This window comes from Oryzias latipes, chromosome 1, assembly GCF_002234675.1.
Source record: "Oryzias latipes chromosome 1, ASM223467v1".
In the NCBI taxonomy this organism is placed as follows: domain Eukaryota; kingdom Metazoa; phylum Chordata; class Actinopteri; order Beloniformes; family Adrianichthyidae; genus Oryzias; species Oryzias latipes.
This window is the reverse complement of record NC_019859.2, coordinates 8,998,952-9,016,927: the sequence shown is the minus strand read 5'-3', so window position 1 is coordinate 9,016,927 and position 17,976 is coordinate 8,998,952. Positions and strand designations below refer to the sequence as shown.

Here is a 17,976-nt window from a genome sequence, read left to right as displayed (position 1 = left end):
AAAGCGTTCCCAGCTCTTTTTCAAAATTTCTGCTCTTGAATCACGATTTGAATAAGTACTCAGAAATACCATTTTGAGTTTAAATTTTGAAATGTTTTTCACTATCGTTAAAAGAAATGCCACAAAAACATGTTAAACACCAAAAACACAATTTTCATACTTTGTTTGATTCTTGTATTATTGTTTTAGCCTTCATTCTTGCTCTTCTTTTTTTTTTATTCAAGACCAGTAAAGCTGTTTGCAGGTGTTTTTTCAAATATAAATGTGCCCCAAATCTCATTAGAATTTTCGAGAAAAGGTTTAATGTTGGACTGAAGAGTTCAGTCTGGACAAACAAAAAGCTTTCCAACAAAGACAGGTTACTGTGTGAAAAATAGCGTGAAAACAAACACATGGCGCAGATGACTTCCTTTCAGGGGCCAACATCCCTTTAAAATCCTCATGCAGCCTTTCAGACACGCAACTACAAACACACGCATGCACTTCCCACGCGCGCACGCCCACAGGCGCGCACACGCAAGCAGAGAGGCTCAGAGCCACAGCAGCAGCTTCCCTCATTGTGCTCACATGCAGCAGACTCAACACTTCCTGTTTGCTCTCCCATGAGTCTCTCTGTGTTTTCTTTCTTTCTTATTTTTGGTGAAGCGTAAAGGAGCGCAGCTCCAGCAACCACAGATCTGACTCCTGCTTCCCAGGATGATGAGGCTTCAACCGCCGACAGAAATGAATGATTGAATGAACGACGGACCTGAACTATTCGTCACTCACCTGCGGAGCGGAGGAGATGGAGACGGAGCATTGAGCTGCAGGTAACGTCCTCTAACTCTTTAATAGATTTTTAAATTAAATAGTCCACAAGTGACAAGTTTGTCCACACACTGACCAGAATTTTGGCAAAGCAAACTGTACTTTTATTATGTTGCACCTAAATTTACCGGTAGAAGTTTATAATAACATGATGTTGAACTTTAGCCAGTTTTGTTGTATCGTATTACAGTTTTAATTCATGTTTGAATCACTTTCCTGTCAGTGAGGGCATTATTCAGGCAGGGCAATGCTGACACCCCCACCCCCCCACCCCCCATCATCATCATCATTTACTGTCTTATCATGTTTGAGGAACTTGTGCTTTCCTGAGCTTTTTATGATTCATGCTTTTTATACTCAGCGAGGAAGTACAGAAATAAGAAACACACATGTGCCTGCACCACGACTTTTGTAGCCATTGTGATCTCATGTAGCAGATTTAAAGTAATTTGTCTTCCTGATACACTTGATGGACGGATTTGGGTATGTTTTTACTGGGACTGTGGAGGCAACTAAGAACGCCATGATAAATCAATGAGTTGACATTCTGTTGACAGTGGGGATTTTTTTTGATTTTTTTTTTTGTGGTGATTTTAACTGCACAAAAGTTTTCTTGCCTTTCCTACAAACCAGCTTTAAAAAAAGCTTTTTGAAATCAGTTTGCCTTGACAGGTTATGTCAAAACTCCCATGATCCCCCAGATGTCGTCATGCCATTTTTAGAGCTATTTGTCAACTTCCACAGAATTTACAGACTTGGGCAAATTCATTCAGTCTTCTGTTTTCCATGTTGAAAGACCTTGTTATTCAGAATCGCCTCACTATGTAGAATATTTTTTTAATTTCAAGGATTCCAGCATGGTTTTTATGAATAGTCATGTCTCCATGGTAACAAGGAAACCAATAACAAAAATAGTGTCTTAAATCCCATAACAGAATCCTATACTTGAGTTGTTTAGATATAACAAAGTATCTTAACGCAAGGACTCCTTAAGGGTAATATCTATTAACAAAAGTGCTGACTATGACTCTGCTGTCATGTCAGAGGTTACGTGAGGTTGTATTCAATAAAAGAAAAAGAAGAAGAAGCTTAAAATGTGAGTTATTGCTGATGCTTTCACGAGATAAACAGAATTCCCCCTCTTTTTTGGAACAGGGAAGATGATCATTGTCCGTTATGTCACCAAATGTGTTTCCTTGTTTTTCTCAAAAGCAACTCGAATCAAAACATTTTTGCCTGCCTCCTCCTGGCTCATCGTTCCTGCACAAGCCCAGGAAAACAACTGTATTCCAAAATCCGTTTGATTAAAGTCATCTCATCTGAGTAATAAAAACTGTTGAAGTTTAACTGAGGCATCAGCTCAAAAAGTGGAGCCTGAATCCTGATGTGACGCTTCGATCAGATAATGTAGTGGAAGCGGTTGCATGTGTGTAGGAGAGAGGATGACGGTATCCTAGTGCGCTGCTGTTATTCACAGAAATGCTTCCTGTTTGTCTCTTCGTTGCTGCGGTATCAGTGAAATCTTTAGGTTCACCTTTTACACCTCATACTTTTGAGGTTGGCGCCTGTGTCAAAGTTTGTTGTGCACATATTGTACAAAAACACGCCTGTTGGCACACACAAACATGCCATGATAGAAGAGCAACAATCTCTCTTCTCTCATGAAATTCAGCAGCCAGTGTATGCTTTACCCTCTGAGATCAAATCCTGGGTTTTGTTCTATCAAAACAGCTTCTGATGAAGTGTGAAAACCTTCAGGTGTTCAGTGTGTAAATGAGGAGCAAACAAGGTGGTAAAGTAAGTCAGGAGATCAAATGCTGGTACCCTCCTGTTTGGAAGGAAGTACTATAACTTAATGTGACGGAACTTCATATTTGCATTCAGATTTTCATATGCTTATCAGTGTTTATCAAGGAAATGGGGGGGAAAAAAAGGATGTACCGAGCATCTCTGTTTTCTAGGAGGAACTCTTGCTGTGTCTGGGTGCTAACTTACATTCAGTGATTCTTGCCATTTTTATTTTTGATTTATTTATTTGGCACATCACAGGGAATTTTGTTCAAATCTCAATTTAGATTTCATCCATTTACAAGTGATGATTATGGATCAGGAAATAATTCGGGAGGAACTGTTTCAGTGCAGCCATTGTCCAATATGCGGAGCTTTGGAGAAGCAAAAAACATAAAAGCAAAAATATGAAGTTAAGGTTGTTGAAATAGTAAATTAATAAGGAGGGCAAAGTGGACACAGATGTCTAGTGTCTCATCGGCATCTTCCAGCAAATTCTATTTCTTGTAATACACCTGAAAGTGCCACTCCGATCATTTTTTGATCAATTTTAAAAGCGGACCATTAATAATGATTACGCCATTTTTTAGCCAAAGTTTGAAGAAAAACTGTGTTGTTTTCCAGGACATAATTTCTGCAGAGTAGTAGTACTTTTTTAGAAATTTACCTCTGAGTTGTCAGTGACCGTTGATGCTAGACAACCCCACCCACTGTCCCCTTCCTGGGCTTGTAGCCTGCTCAGAATATTTTTTTACCTCTCGTAAGCTTTATTTCAAACTGTATATTTTGTCTTCTCTTGATTCCCAATGGTTTTGATAAAGAAAAACTCAGAAATGCAATTTTGAGCTTAAATTCTTTATTTCCTACATCATCAAAAAAGTGCCACAAGAACATGTCAGAAACACCAAGAGCATCATTTTTATTGGAGTGGGTCTTTGAGACAAACTCCACTTATCCAATCTAAGGTTCTCATTTTTGAAAATAAGAAATTATTGTATTTCTTTAATGTGGAGTTTAGCATTTCACAACTTTAAATCAATGCAAACATCCTTAACCCGAAATGATTTCGGGTTTGATCATCATTTCGAAATCATTTCTTTACACCTGGTTTCCAAGATTACAGACCTGCTTGGAATCTCATCACTAACTCAGGTTTCTCAAGCGAAGCCAGCTTGATCCTGTATTGACTTCAGTCTTTTAGTTAACTTAGATCTTGCCACGTTAAGCAGGCTTTGACCTGAATTAACAATGTCAACAATCCTGTGTGATTCACTTCTCAACATAAAGCATGTTTGTCAGTTAAGTTTCTTTCACATGTGAATAATCTTGAAACAGTGAACCAGGCAGTTTAATGAGATATGAAACTCAATTTGGACTAATTCAACTGAAAGGATGGCACCTTAAGACCAGAAATATAGAAAACAGAAGTTAAGATGGTTTAAAACTTAGGAGGTCAATTCAGAGAATCTTCAACAAGCATTGGGTCCTCATCAGAAGATGTTCTGCAACAGATGGGCTGGAAATCCATAGATATTGTAACAAAACCAGAATTTCATGAAGTTATAAATTGAGAGCTTGTTTGGTCTCAAGAACAGCAGTTGACAACCATAAATCAAAGCCTTTACAACAAATTCCTTTAGATTAAAAAAAAAAAAAGATAACACTTCTGTTGCCTCATCTACATCAGCTGCTGACACAACTGACAGATGTCAAAGGCGGCTGACAATTTTGCCTGATGGCATTTCCAAATCATTACAGGTGTTGGTTTGACTCCACCTCGGATGAATTACATTTCTACTTGGTAGCAATTGTGTGTGCCGAAGCTTTGGAGTTGGACTGCTGTTATTTCCTTAAGCTGTGAGAAGCCGGTTCACATCCAGCGGAGAAAAGCTCTGCTGGCCATGAGAAGGATCTTTAGTGGAAGAATCGGTGGAAAAGACAGACACGCTTACTGTACAGAGATCTCCACGGTCTGTGGGAGCATATCTAAGAGCAAGATCACATTGCAACAATAGAAGCACCTGCTTCCCCAGAGAAGCAGGGAAGCTGTCTTCCTGTTAGGAAGCAGTTGTAATGGGATCACTGGGAGAGATGGGAAGCAGTTTGTGGGGAGATGGTGAAAAATATGGTACAGAGAGGAAATCATGCACTGTAAAAACAGGCCCCCTATATAGAAATAAGTAAAGAAATTCTTCAAATAAAATAAATTCAAGTAAGCAAAAAATCTTTCTAATGAATTCATATTTTCTTATGCTAAGGTTATTTTGCTGTTGAAAAGCTTTCATAATAAGATTAATATCCTGTAACAAAGAACTTTTTATATCCTTCCGATTTAGTTTTTACAGTTGGTGTAGAACTGGAATAGTTCAGTTTGTCTCGGTGTTGGAGCTAAAACATGAGCAAGAGATGAAGACTTCTAAAGTGTCGAAAAAGAGGTAGTAAGAAAAAATGTCCTAGTTTGAAAAAAGTCCAGCAGACTCGGTTTGAAAAGGCAGAGAATAGCAAAACTTTTCTCCTTTTTTTTCTTGTTTCTACCAAACATTGACTGTATATGAGTAGCTGGACAGAGTGAGCGTGACATCACCCATAGAAAAGGGCTTACTTTAGCTCCAACCACATGAAGTCAATTCAGTTGACGTTTTTTCACGGTACGGACGCCGTAGTATTGGAGCCAGACGATGTGAGTATAGTGATTGATCCGAGTCGGTCTGAGTCGACCTTTCTATGGAAACCTCCTTCGTCAAACAAGAGTGAGCTTGTTGGGAGGCCACAGCCCTATCACTTGAAAGCAGGCTACATACATCTGTCAATCAAACATTTGTGAGATCACGTATTTTTATTGAAGCATGTGATTGGTCAGTTTATAACTTTAATAACTGCACTACAGAAAAAAAAACATTAATAAAAGATTAGGATTAGCAAGAACACAGGAAAAACAGCTATCAGATCAAGAATGGCTATTCTGACAAATCTGAGTAATAGTTGTTTATTTCTCAATAGAATTCTACTGGGTTTTGGCTTCTTGGAGGCAGCGGGTACTGCCTGTTTGGAACACGACTGGGAAAGAGTCACTCAGTCTAGTTCTCTTTAACAGTCAATGGTATTACCATTTCTGATTAAACCATCAGAAATGTTTGTTACAAGTGTGTGCTTTTTTGTGGGTGTTCTTATCCAACGCCATCACTGATCAGGAAGAAACAAAAGCACCAAAAGGAAATCTGGTTAGTTCTGCTACAGTCTGATTATCACTTCTTCTCTATTCCACAATTTATCAAAATGCATTTGTTACATTTTTTTATGAATTAACATTATCTGGATTTATGCCGTGGGCTTTTTCATTTGCTTTTCTTACCCAAACCCTTTTTTTGTTTTTGTGTACTTCTGTGTTGTTGTCCCCTGGCTAAACTTTCACCTCACTGAATCCAGACCCTCTTTTTTTATGCTGACCTGCAGGTGCTGCTTTTTTAGCCCTAGGGTTTAGTTGACCTCTTTATAGCTGGAATTCTGTGATATTACCACCCTTATTTCACTAAAAAAAACATTAGGGTGTTGACACCACACTTGGTGTTTGCTGACAGCACTCAACGTTTGGAAGTCATCCACAGGGGAAAGTGCAGCACATGCTTCTGAAAGGTACAACACTCACATCTGTAGCTCTAATGATTTTTTTATTGAAAGGAATTTGAGGAAATGCATCCATTTGACACAATCAGAACCTACATTAGAATTGAAACTTTGAGTAAGTATTTGTTTTTCAGTCGGGTTTTTAAACAATTCTGTGAGCAGAAAAAAGAGAAGAGAAAGTGAAGGAAAGTCAACATCAGTATGTGAAGAGTTTTGGATGTGATTGTTTTTGCCTTGCAGATAAATACAGTGTAAAGAAAATCCTTCACTTTATCTTATAAACCCCCCAATTGCTTTCAAATGCCAGTGACGACAGTCAGTTTCAATATGCTGCAACACCATTTGGCTCGCTGTGAACCGGCTACAACGCTGTTTGAATGCTGCAAGATGCAAGCCCAGAAAAAGTGGAAGTGACCTTGTTGACTCTTAGGGATGTGCTGCATACATCCTCTTCTGAAATGGCACATTTGCAACTTGACTATCAGCTTATGGTTAAGTCATCAAAACAACAATCAGTCAGAATTTAGGGTCAAAATCCCTGTTTTTGCACACATTAATACTACTGTGTGGTGAATCTGTGGATTACATTTTTTTGAAAATACCTTTTTCAAGCTGAAAAGTGGCTTTTGATAGTGTTATTTGAGGTGAATATGACTGCATCATGCAAGGGCTTCACCTCTTTGTTTCACCGTGTCTCCAGTGAACTCTAAGTTGGATGTGGGAGTCACCTCAAGTCTAACTTATTACTTCCTTCCACTCTCACCGGGCTCTCATCCAGCCCCGTCAAGCCATGACAATGACCGGAGCCCTCAGCAGAAGTATCCACTGTGCTCAGTTCTGCTCAGTGCCATCCGGGCCTCCTCCTAGACACAATACAGCCTTGGGAGAAGAGGCTGCATGGCTGTGATGTTTACATCTGTGTTTAATGTTATTGTTAATGAACTGTAACTACAGGAATAAAGGTCACCCAATGACAAAGTGATCTCACAGTTCTATCAGATCTAGCCAAGATTTGCCACATTTAATCGCATTATAGTCAGAAAATATTGCAAAAGATGCTATAAGGGGTTATAGAAATGCCATTTAGTAAATATATATGTAAATATTAACGTTAAAAGGAAAAAAGATGTTAAATATAAATCACTTTATATTCTAAAAGTATGTGTAAAAAAAGAAGTCTAACAGCTAATTTAAAAGTTATTTATTATGTCAAAATGCCAATCCTAAACTTGACAAATCTAAATTCTGAATGAATTGCCTTTTGTTATTGCAATAAGTAGAAGTACAAGTTCAACAAAATGTCTGCACAGAGAGAAAAAGGAAATGCATTAAGGGAAATGCGATGGAAAAAACAAAACATGAATAAAAAAAAACAATATTACGTTATATACCTACATTGTGCATTTAAATGTTAAATTTGATTCAAATCTGAATTGTAAAGTAAATGTTTGGTTTAAATGTAAATCCTCATATTAATTTGAATCCTAACCATAAACATTGTCATTGATAACTGTTATATCTAAAATCAAATCAAAGTATCAATATATTACTAAATACGTTGCATGTAAAGTGTAGATATAATTGGAATGCCTACATTTAAAAGGTAATTTTCAATGTTTTGATCCATGTGTTAAATGTGTAAATGTCACTTGAAATCTAGAGGTTAGATATAATAAGTTCAGAAAATATGCAAGTAGAAACACAAAGCAGAAAAACACAAACCCATTGACTGTATAAGAGAACTGGACAAAGTGAGTGGGATGTCACCCATAGAAAATGCTGTACTTCCAGCTTCAACAAAATAAAGTTAATTCAGTTGCCATATTTTTGCGGTAAGGATGACGCCATGTTGGAACCAGATAACATCATTAAGCCGGGATTGGTCTAAAGGTCTGAGTCGACCTTTCTATAGAAGGACTGGGCTTGTTGAATGTCCACACCGCTGCCACTTGAAAGCGGGCTTTGGAAGATTTGTCAATCCAACGTTTCGAATGTTCAAGCTGGGGTCCACAGTCAAGTTTTATTGAGGCATCTGATTGGTCAGCGTAGGGCTTGAATAACTTAAAATAAAGAAAGATGTTTAAAAAAAGGGGATACATGCAAGAATGGTTATTCTGACAAACTGAATGTAATAGCGATTCTTTTTTTGTCAATAGAAGTCTATGGGATTTTGGCTTCTTGGAGCCAGCAGGTACTTCCTGTTTGGAACTTGTGGTCTTTTTAAATACTGGTTTTTAAATGCAGTGGAACAGCATCTTTGGACTGCTTGTAAGATTTAACCCTTTTCTGTCTGAATTGATTTCGTATGACATAAAAACAAAATATTCTACGGTATTTTTCCCATTCCCCGTGATGCTAAATTCAGTTGAGTCCTGGATTAAATGACACATTGCAAATTGGTGACCTGGAATATGAAGGGGTTACACTTTAAGAACAAACAGGAGATCAGAAAGCATCGGTGACCATGTGTCTACGCGTGCTATAAATTCTTTACTCCACACCCTAACCGTTTTCTAGCATCCTCTGCTGTTTTGTCCCCTTTGATTAATAAATAAGTAGGTGTAAAGATAAAAAAAGTCAATTACTATTTCTATAAATCTTCCAGTGCTCGTTTGTTTTTGTCCACATTTCCTGTGAACGCTGTGGAATTAGTCACACTTTCAGGGGAAATTTTGAGACGTTTTGTTCTTAATCATGACTGCATGAAGATCTCTGTACATTAGCTAGAGTAAACTTGGAGTAATGTTGAGTTTATTTTTTATGTTGATAAAAGAATATAACATTTAGGAATGATGGAGTGCTTAAATTATAGTGAAAAATATTTTTTTCTGTACTTTTGACTCTATAGGTCACCATTAAAATTGTATCTAATTTCTTTAGTAAGTAATAGTTATAAAAATTGTTGGTCTTTCTGATTTTATCACTTAATCTATTTGTCAAAAGAACAACACACCTCTGGGTGGATGGTCACAAAACACAAACTAAGGCCAAAATGCAGAAGATTGGTTTGAAAGATTCTCTGATGTTTTTGGGTTCCCTTTTTATTTTTATTTTTTTTAAAGAAGCCACAGCCAGTATTTAAATATCTATCAGTCTCACATTGATGTTCTGACTCTAACTCACAATGCTGCTTCACCCTATTTACATTTGAAGGCATTCTTTTGTTCACTGTTTTTTGACGGTCCAACCACAACGTTTTTGTCTGGTTTATTTCTTGTCTGGAGCATTTCAACACCATTTTTCTTTGGAATCTGTTTGTCAGAATTGTTGTTTTGTTATGTTAAATCAGCAGGTTCAGTTTAGCTACCACACCTACTGTATATGTGGCAAGTTTGTATGTGCTTTGTCACTGTGGCTACAAAAAATTCTACTTCTTTGAGCCTTTTTATTGTAAGACAGCAATATGAGCAAATAGGTAGTATTTTTTTTTAATGTCAGTATTCTGGTATATTAGATCAACTCAGCCCTCCGTGTTACTTCTTAAGAGATTAAACTTGTTGATTGTTTACTGCATCTTGTAAATAGTAAATTCTATTTAAAGACTTCCCTTTTTCTGTCTGGAGTTTGACGTTAACCTTAGCAAAAAGTATATTTTATGAAATATTCTTAAACATAAGTATAGCAAGTATACTGTGGACCATGTACATGTAGTGTAAGAAGTATACAAACTGAATACTTCTTCAGACTAAATTGGAACATTTACAAGATACAGATAGTATATAAAAATAAACTTTTACTGCCTCCGTTTAGTGCGGACCACTTGTAGTAGACCTCTTTTTGCGTATACTTGTCTTCTCTTATTGTATTTTTACTAACTTTGTTTTGCTAAAAAGTAAAAGCTAAAAGTGCTGGAAGACATTGAAGGTCACCCTTTATGTTCAGTTTTTCTGTTTATATGAATTGATTTAAATACACTGAAGTATTTGCTATCATCCTGTTTAAAGCCAGAATTTAATTCATTTAGAACCAATGACCAAAAACAAAAACAAAAAAGTATAGAATAGGAATACTTGTAGTACACTTAAATGGACTACCTTGAGCTAAGGGTATCATCATAGCAACAAACCAGTTTTTAATGTGGCAAAAACCTTTTGAATTGATGTACCTTTTATTTATTTATTTTTCTTACAGAAAATGTCGACTATTTCTTAAAATGGAACATTTCCAAATAAGATTCCCCCATCTTTGGTGGAAGTTTTGGTTCTTCATTTTCACAAGATGATCTTTTCTAATATTTGCTCATGTTGCTGTCTGACTATAAAAAAGGCTTAAAGAAGTTTGAAGGGGAATTCCAAATGTATTAACACGTTATTTTAAAAAGAACTGACGTGTATTTTGTGATGGTAAATATAAACTGGGTTACAGCACGTTTATTATCAGGCTCTTGCTTTTCAAAATGTATTTTGAAAAGTGAAACGGCAATGGTGCAGTAGTAGAGTGGTTGACCTCTGATCAGAAGACCGCAGGATCAGTTCCTGCCCTACTAACACATGTGTCAAAGTTTCCTTGGGCAAGACACTGAACCCCACATTGCTCCCGATTGATTGGTGCCAGTGTTCGGTAGTGGAGCTGCCATTAGTGTGTGAATGTGTGTGTGCATGGATGAATGGGGACTGTGACTGTAAAGTGCTTTGGGTCTTCTAAGAAGGTAGTGCTATATAAGTATACTCCCTTTGGATTTTTTTAAATCTATTTTTTATTAAACCAAAAGACTTTAATAACCTATGGAGCTGTTGACTACCTTTTAAAGGGTATCCTCAGAATCAGCTCCACAGATGCCCTAACACTGAACTCTCTTTGCTTCTTTTAATGAAGACTGGCAGGAATATTTTTTACTTACAAAAAAATCGGTGTGCCAGGACACATGAAGATTAAAGACTTGAGTATAAAAAAGGGTTTTACGTTTTGGTTTGATTGCTTTTTGTTAGTTGTCTGTTCACACACACTACTGGTTTGACTATATGAAAATAAAAACCGTTAAAAGCTCTGATTGATAAAGAGTGGAGGCAGGCCTCTTGATGTTCGATCATCTGTGGGGTTACAGTAAATAATGACCTGATGATTAATTTTAGTCATAGTCATAGGAGTTCTGAAAGTGTGCTCAGGTGTCTGTTTAGTTTATGGATCTACATCAAAACTGGGGGAATTTATAGATCATTAAATGCAGTATTGATCTGTGAAAAAAGTGGACCATTCTGAACAGATGAACTTCTGTTTTTGCTGTCCTTACTCTCAATAGCAGCTCTGTTTGGTGGTCAAATGCTTTTTTTTTCAAATTCTACTTTGGAGCACCTTAAGTTTCAAAACAAGATTGTTTACAAAATTTTAGATGAAAAATGATCAGAAAATGATTTTTTTAAAGGATATAAGTCATCAAGAAATGTGCTCATAACAGAACTGAAACGAGTTGCCACACCTGCTTTCTTCTCTGTTTCTGCATGAAAAACAACCCCGTAAGACGACTTAAAAAAAAAAAAAAATGAAGCTCAGCACATCAATGAGTCATTGGTGAAAAACGTTTTTGCTACAAATGAATTACAATTTCTAATTCCACAAGTGGGATGTACCATCTGTAAAAGATTTTGTAGCATTTTCTAATCAAATCCTTTAATTTCTCTACATTTTTCACCAGAAGTATAACTAATCATGGGTTACTGAGGTTCCTCTGTGCCGCTCAACAGGTAATTGTGCTAAACTGATGGGTTATCCATTCGTTGCAACAAACAGTAACCATAAAAACAGTTTCTTCTTCCCTTATTACATAGAAATTTCCCTTTATGGCTTGCGTGTCCTCTTGCCCTGATTTCCATACTTACCGGTTGATAAGCCTTCATGCAAAAACTGGTGTAATAACCAACCTGTCATAACATGCACAACAGACAGGACACCTGTGTGTGCATGTGAGCCTCTGAACATTACTGGGGAATTGAGCAGCATTTGGAGATAACATTCCACAGAATATGTGAGTGGGCATGGCATTATGAAACTCCTGGGATTAATGTCAACTCTCCTTCCTGCCCCTCCTCAGAGCCTGAGTGAGGAAGATGCAGCACACCTCGTGCACAGAGGATCGGATCCAGCATGCTCTGGACAGGTGTCTGGATGGGCTGAGACAAAGTCCCACAGCAGCGCACCACTGGAATGGTAAGACACCGGGCATGCAGTGTTGTTGAAGGACTCTCTTTAGACATTGTAGAGCAGATTATTGTAAAGAGCTGCAACAGGGAATGATGTTTATCGGAAATAAGTCCATAAAAGCCTTTGTTTCAATGCGACACAGTGTTTTGTCCCCAACTAACTCACAGTTTAATGTGGATTTAAAGGAAAATCATTGTATCAAAGTGGAAACAAGCTTTAATTTTTGTATTCTTTTTACCTTACTGTCAGTATGAGCAAGTATTTATCTGAAATGTTTTCAATAAATTAATCAACTTTATTCATATGGCACTTTTTGTGCAACTCAAGCCTTCGCAAACGCCCCAACGGCAGATTTTAATAACATTTACTCATAAAAACTCATTCTAAAAAAAAAAAAAAAGTAAAATTGAACTTAAAATGATGAGAGAATGAAACCTTCCACCTGTTGAATGTTTGCGTGACCTGCTGCATGCGAAAGAAAACCAGCGTTTTGTGTTTTTGCTTCCGTCTCTGCCATTATTTTGGCAACAGACTGACACTGTCTGCCTCAGAGGGAATGTGGAACAATTGTGCATCCTCACGCTGCACACAGAAAATGTCAGATGGCCCAAATGTTCAGGCTTTTATTTGAAAGGTCCAGGTGGTTGCATAAATCTACACCCAACCATGTAGGTTCCTGTAAAAATGTATCCCCTAAAATCATTTATTTAATTAAAAACTCCTATAATTTACAATGTCAACTCTTTTTTTTTTATGCTTTGATACCTCATTGAAGGCCCACCTACTGTTTACCTTGAAAAGCATAAGCTTTATATTCATTATTTAAAAAGTCGCCAAGCTATACCAATATCAAGCTACATTGGAGTACCTGTTTGATGAATTCTGATCATGTGAGGTTTTCAAAAGTGGCTAAAATCTCACTAAATTTAAAAAAAGGAGAAAAAAACAACAACAAGCAGACTAGATGTTACAGATGTTGGACTGGAAAAACTGCATCATGTATATCATGTGCGGCTCTAGGGATGATAATCTTTTCAGCAAAATGTGGAAGTTGGAAAGATGTTTCTGCTAAATGCACGAGCTGTCGATGAGATAACCAGGATATGAAAATTTTGCCTCGACTGCAGGTTATATAACATCACCGAGACCTTGAAAAGTTCACCTATTGAGAGATGAAGAGATTTATTTTTTATTAATAATAACAATATTTGTAATAGTCCATTCATTATCTAGACCCGTTTTGTCCCTTTCAGAGTCACGGGCATTCTGGAGTCTAATAATAATAATAATAATAACAATTATAATAATTTATTTATTTATTTGAAACGGCACAGTGCAATAAAAAACCACCCTTATGGTTATACATCGTTAAAAAAGCCATTATTGCCCAAAGGTCAGTTTTCACCTGTAGTCCCCTGCCCATGATGTGAAAAAAGCACAAGTATATATAGAATAAGATACAAAATATATGTACAAATGCTTTTATTCAAAGAGATAAAATACAAAATCACAACATGTGATTGACAACATTTAATCATAGCATCTGAGCAGGCTTATCTCTTAGTAGCTGTAGGTTGTTGACAAGCCTCAAATTCAATTGTTTTTGTGTGTGAAGGCTTTGTCTGTGGCTTGCAAATCTGCTGAAGTAAAAAAAAAAAAGCACATTGAACGAAGGCTGGTTAGGATTGCAGTTAAGAAATTTTCTACTTTGACATATTTCTCAGGCAGGCAGTTGTAGAGGACGTCAGTCCCTCCACACCACTCCAGACCTCTTTTTCTAGATCTTAGCAAATCCCATTTAAGGTACAAAAAAATCCACACAGCTAAAACTGAATCTTAAGAAAGTTTTGAAGACCATTTTTTTTAATCTTATTTTCTGTCCTGCAAGAAAAATTAAGCTTATTAAGAATGTTTTTCAATTCCAAAACATGTCTTAATGGCTAGAATCGTTTTCCTAAATCAAGAATTCTTGGTAAGATAACTTGTCTTACCGCATCCTTTTTTTTCTGCTTATTTAAAGAAAATCTATGGTTTTGCGGTGCAGCATCATGTAAACCTGAGTGGGTCTGCAGATCTTCGCCGCTTGCTCAGTTAGAGATTCGAATTGTTCATGCAACACAATTTCTCCCACAAATATGCCATCAAGCGAAGTAGCTTTCAAACCCTACAGGGTTTGCCCCCTTTAAAAAACATCTAACCTTCTTGTGATTGTGTTTCTTGGAACATTTAAGGCTTTGCACTTTCTCAGAAGCTTCAACCCTGAGACCCACATTAGTTTGTTCTGTTTACTTCAATGTCAAACAGAAGGCTGTTGTTTGTTCACACTTTCCCAACAAGAACGCTCAGCCGGAGCCTGGTGCTCATGAGTGCAGGGGCGGCTGATCTTTTTGCTGGTGATGCTGTTGCTTTCATATCACTAAAGAAGCGTATTATTATTGGGTGTTGGAGGAAGTTGTGAGAGTAGACAGCTGGGAGGAAGTGGTGGCACAAACCGCAGCATGAGTGAAGCATCGTGAAGCAGGAGTTACAGTGGTGCTGGGCGTGCGGACGTATCAGATCTGCGCTGCCTCCTGCGTGTCAGCATCAACCAGTCACACGCAGGATGACGCACGAGTGTGGAAATGAGCTTTGGGGTTTTTACCCCATAAGTCAAATGTTGTGATTTACATGCGAGCTGAAACTTGAAGCCCAGTTTGGTTTTGGGCTGGTATTTAGTGGGGTATTTTTGAAAAACTGCTGTGATATTTTCTACCTGTCATTCTGCTGCTTCTCATGTGGATCAAAGCGACAGCTTTACATGCTTGTTTAAATTATACCTGCAGTCAATTTTCTTATGATGCAAATCCTCCTTTAAAAAGTGAGACATTATAATCGAGTACAGGAGAAACTGACATGCTTCCTGAAAAACATTTCTGTTTACTGAGGAGAAATGCAAATGCATATAAAACCCTCACATAAATAGTAATAATTATTCAACATGTAAAATAAACTTTTTTTTGTAAAGCAAAATTCTAAATACTCATTTTAATTTGCAAATCTTATTTTTTTGTATTATGCATCAATAAATATTTGTGTATTTGTTTAAAGGAAAAAATACCATCTTTAACTATACATATTTGATGGCAAAACGCATCTATGTGGCAAACAAGCTTTTTTAGTTGACGGCTGCAAGTTAATTCACACTAGGGTTTCATGATACGAACTTGCAATGTGCGATGTGAATTGCAATACATGAACAGATGGCAAAATGAAAAAAAAAAAAAACATTATTTGCATTTCACTGCAACGGTTCTATTAAAAAAAAAAAAAAGTCAACCAAATGATCCATATTTATATGGAGGTGGGCATCTAAGGGCTCTATCCAAATGGTGAAATGTGTAATGGCCTTTTTCATTTTTTTAAAATCAATTTTTCAAGCTGCCATAAGTATATTTTAGAATGTCTGTAACCATTTAAGGCCATTTATTGCTGTTTAACCCATCTGTTACAATAATACACCCCACAGGCTGATATCGCCATGAGGATACACTCCCGGTTCATTCTGCAGGCCTAGTTTACACAAAAAAGCAACACAAATATTATTTAAGAAGATCGTTTGAAAAATATCTAGAGCCAAGTTGTCTCAGAAGTGATTATCGACTGTAAATGATAAACAGTTACATTTTTGAGATTCTCTAATGGTCAACTTAACAACTAGTCAAAAATATATTAGATTTTTTTTTCTTTATGAGAAAAGAAATCAAATTTTTTAATCCTAAATCGACTCATTTTGAGCGAGTTTGGGCAGTGAGGGCACAAACAGAACTTTTCCCCAATTTTACTATTTTGAAAGTCAGAATTTTTATCCCAAAACTTCACTGATGATCTTTAGCAAGTACATGATTACATGATTCCAAGTAAAAATAATTACTAATTGTCACCTTTTTTCACCATTATTTGCTGTCAAATGGTTGCCTTATGAGGTTTTGGGTTCAATCTTTCTGGTTGATTTTCAGAGTTTTCCTAAAATAATGCAGTTTTTGGGACTCTCTTAAAGGGGGTGCTAGTCTTGTTTTTACTTTAAACTTTAAAAAAAATCAGTTTCATTCCAAACTGCCCATCTAAATAGTTAACTTGTTTGAAAAATTGTCTTTCACAATTCTCAGTTTATATTAGTTAATCAGTAAAACTGATGAAAGCTATTTTTTGGTTACATGAATGTGCATTTTCGGTTTTTGTAGACTCTTAATTCAATGAGATTCTACTAAGAATAGTTTTCTTGTATCTTTATATTACAGCTTTGTGTGTAGCAACCTTATCAGCAAATATAAGATGAGATTTCTTGATGGTTGCTGTCTGCATGTACAATGATATTAAAACCAGTCACATATCGATGCAAAAAAGATTAAATGTACAAAATAAAAACGTGCAGATATGACAGGTGCAAAATATAAATATGTTTGCTATGTCCATCCAATGATTTTGTAAAAATGTATTTTGCAGATAAAAAACGATTTAAGAAAATAAAAAATGTGTAAGATGCCTCTTTATTAAAAGTCGTGTTAAGTTGAAGTTCAAAAAGCATAAAGTCTTTTAGAAAATAAACGATTAGGTCTGGTATTGACCTGGCATTTAAGCCCAGATTGGTACAAATGGAGCCAAAAGTGAGATTTCTTCATTAATGTTATCAAAATGTGTGCAAATATGTTACTAAGTGGTAATTATGTTACTAGTTAGGGCTACTGCTGGCAGCAAAAGATCCACAAATATTTTTTAGATACTCTGTCAAAAATTATTAAAGTTTGTATTTTTTACTGTACTGATCTAAAAATAACCACTCGGTAACATTATTTAGAATTGTTTTGCATAACATTACTGAAGAAAGCTTACTTTTGGCTCTATTTGAATTACATATCTTTTTAAATATTATAGGTGTCAGCCAACAAAGCGACAACTTTGGAGTTTTTGGATTGGGAATCTTTTGATAATTGTTTGTTTTTATCCATTATTTCTTTGTTTATGTGATCTGTTTTTGTGGAAAAAATGGAAGTCAAACGTTTATCTCACTTATCTCACGGGGAATATTTTTTTAAAACATATTATCTTGTTTACATCGTTATATTTCAGTGCTGATGTGCTCAGCCGGCCAGTCAATGAACCGCTGGAGCTTAGAAGAGTTGGTGAAAAGAGATCCTGAAAACTTTCTCATCCTTTTACAACAAATCCTCAGGAAGGCAAAAGAGGTGAGAGGACAAAGAGCTTTACATTATGAAATATTCAGAGGTTTCCTTATTTATCTGGTTGTTTCTCACTGTGCTTTTGTGTGTGTTTTAGGTTCAGGAGCAGTGCCAATATGAGCTGGTTGCTCCGCTTGCCATCATGTTCTTATCTACCCTGCTGCAGGTACAGAATGTCACCGAAGATGTTGTCAACACAATTGCCCTTTGTCACCATTTCATCCACAAACAAGATCTTTCTGTTCTCAAAAAGTCAAAGTCCGTCAATTCAAACCGCTGTGACGTTTGCTTGAGGTGTAACTAAGACTACGGGGTTGCAAAAAAATATTCAAAAAGCACAAATTCTGCTGGTCTGACAAGAAGCTTTTCCCCTGCAGACACTTCTGCTTTTCTGTTTTGTTTT

At 36.5% G+C, this 17,976-nt stretch overlaps 1 protein-coding gene across 2 annotated transcripts in view; it reads left to right on the top strand.

Moving 5' to 3' along the window:
• Positions 1 to 238: 238 nt before the first annotated feature.
• pik3r5 (phosphoinositide-3-kinase regulatory subunit 5) overlaps positions 239 to 17,976 on the top strand; it is a 29,786-nt gene continuing 12,048 nt past the window's right edge. Inside the window, exons 1-4 of one of the 2 annotated variants that reach the window (XM_011473804.3) lie at positions 239 to 809; positions 12,248 to 12,363; positions 17,464 to 17,579; positions 17,671 to 17,739. In XM_011473804.3, coding sequence (XP_011472106.1) covers positions 12,264 to 12,363; positions 17,464 to 17,579; positions 17,671 to 17,739 — 285 coding nt within the window. In that variant the 5' untranslated portion in view covers positions 239 to 809; positions 12,248 to 12,263. The remainder of the gene's footprint in view (positions 810 to 12,247; positions 12,364 to 17,463; positions 17,580 to 17,670; positions 17,740 to 17,976) is intronic. The other variant, XM_011473806.3, reaches the window with a different exon arrangement.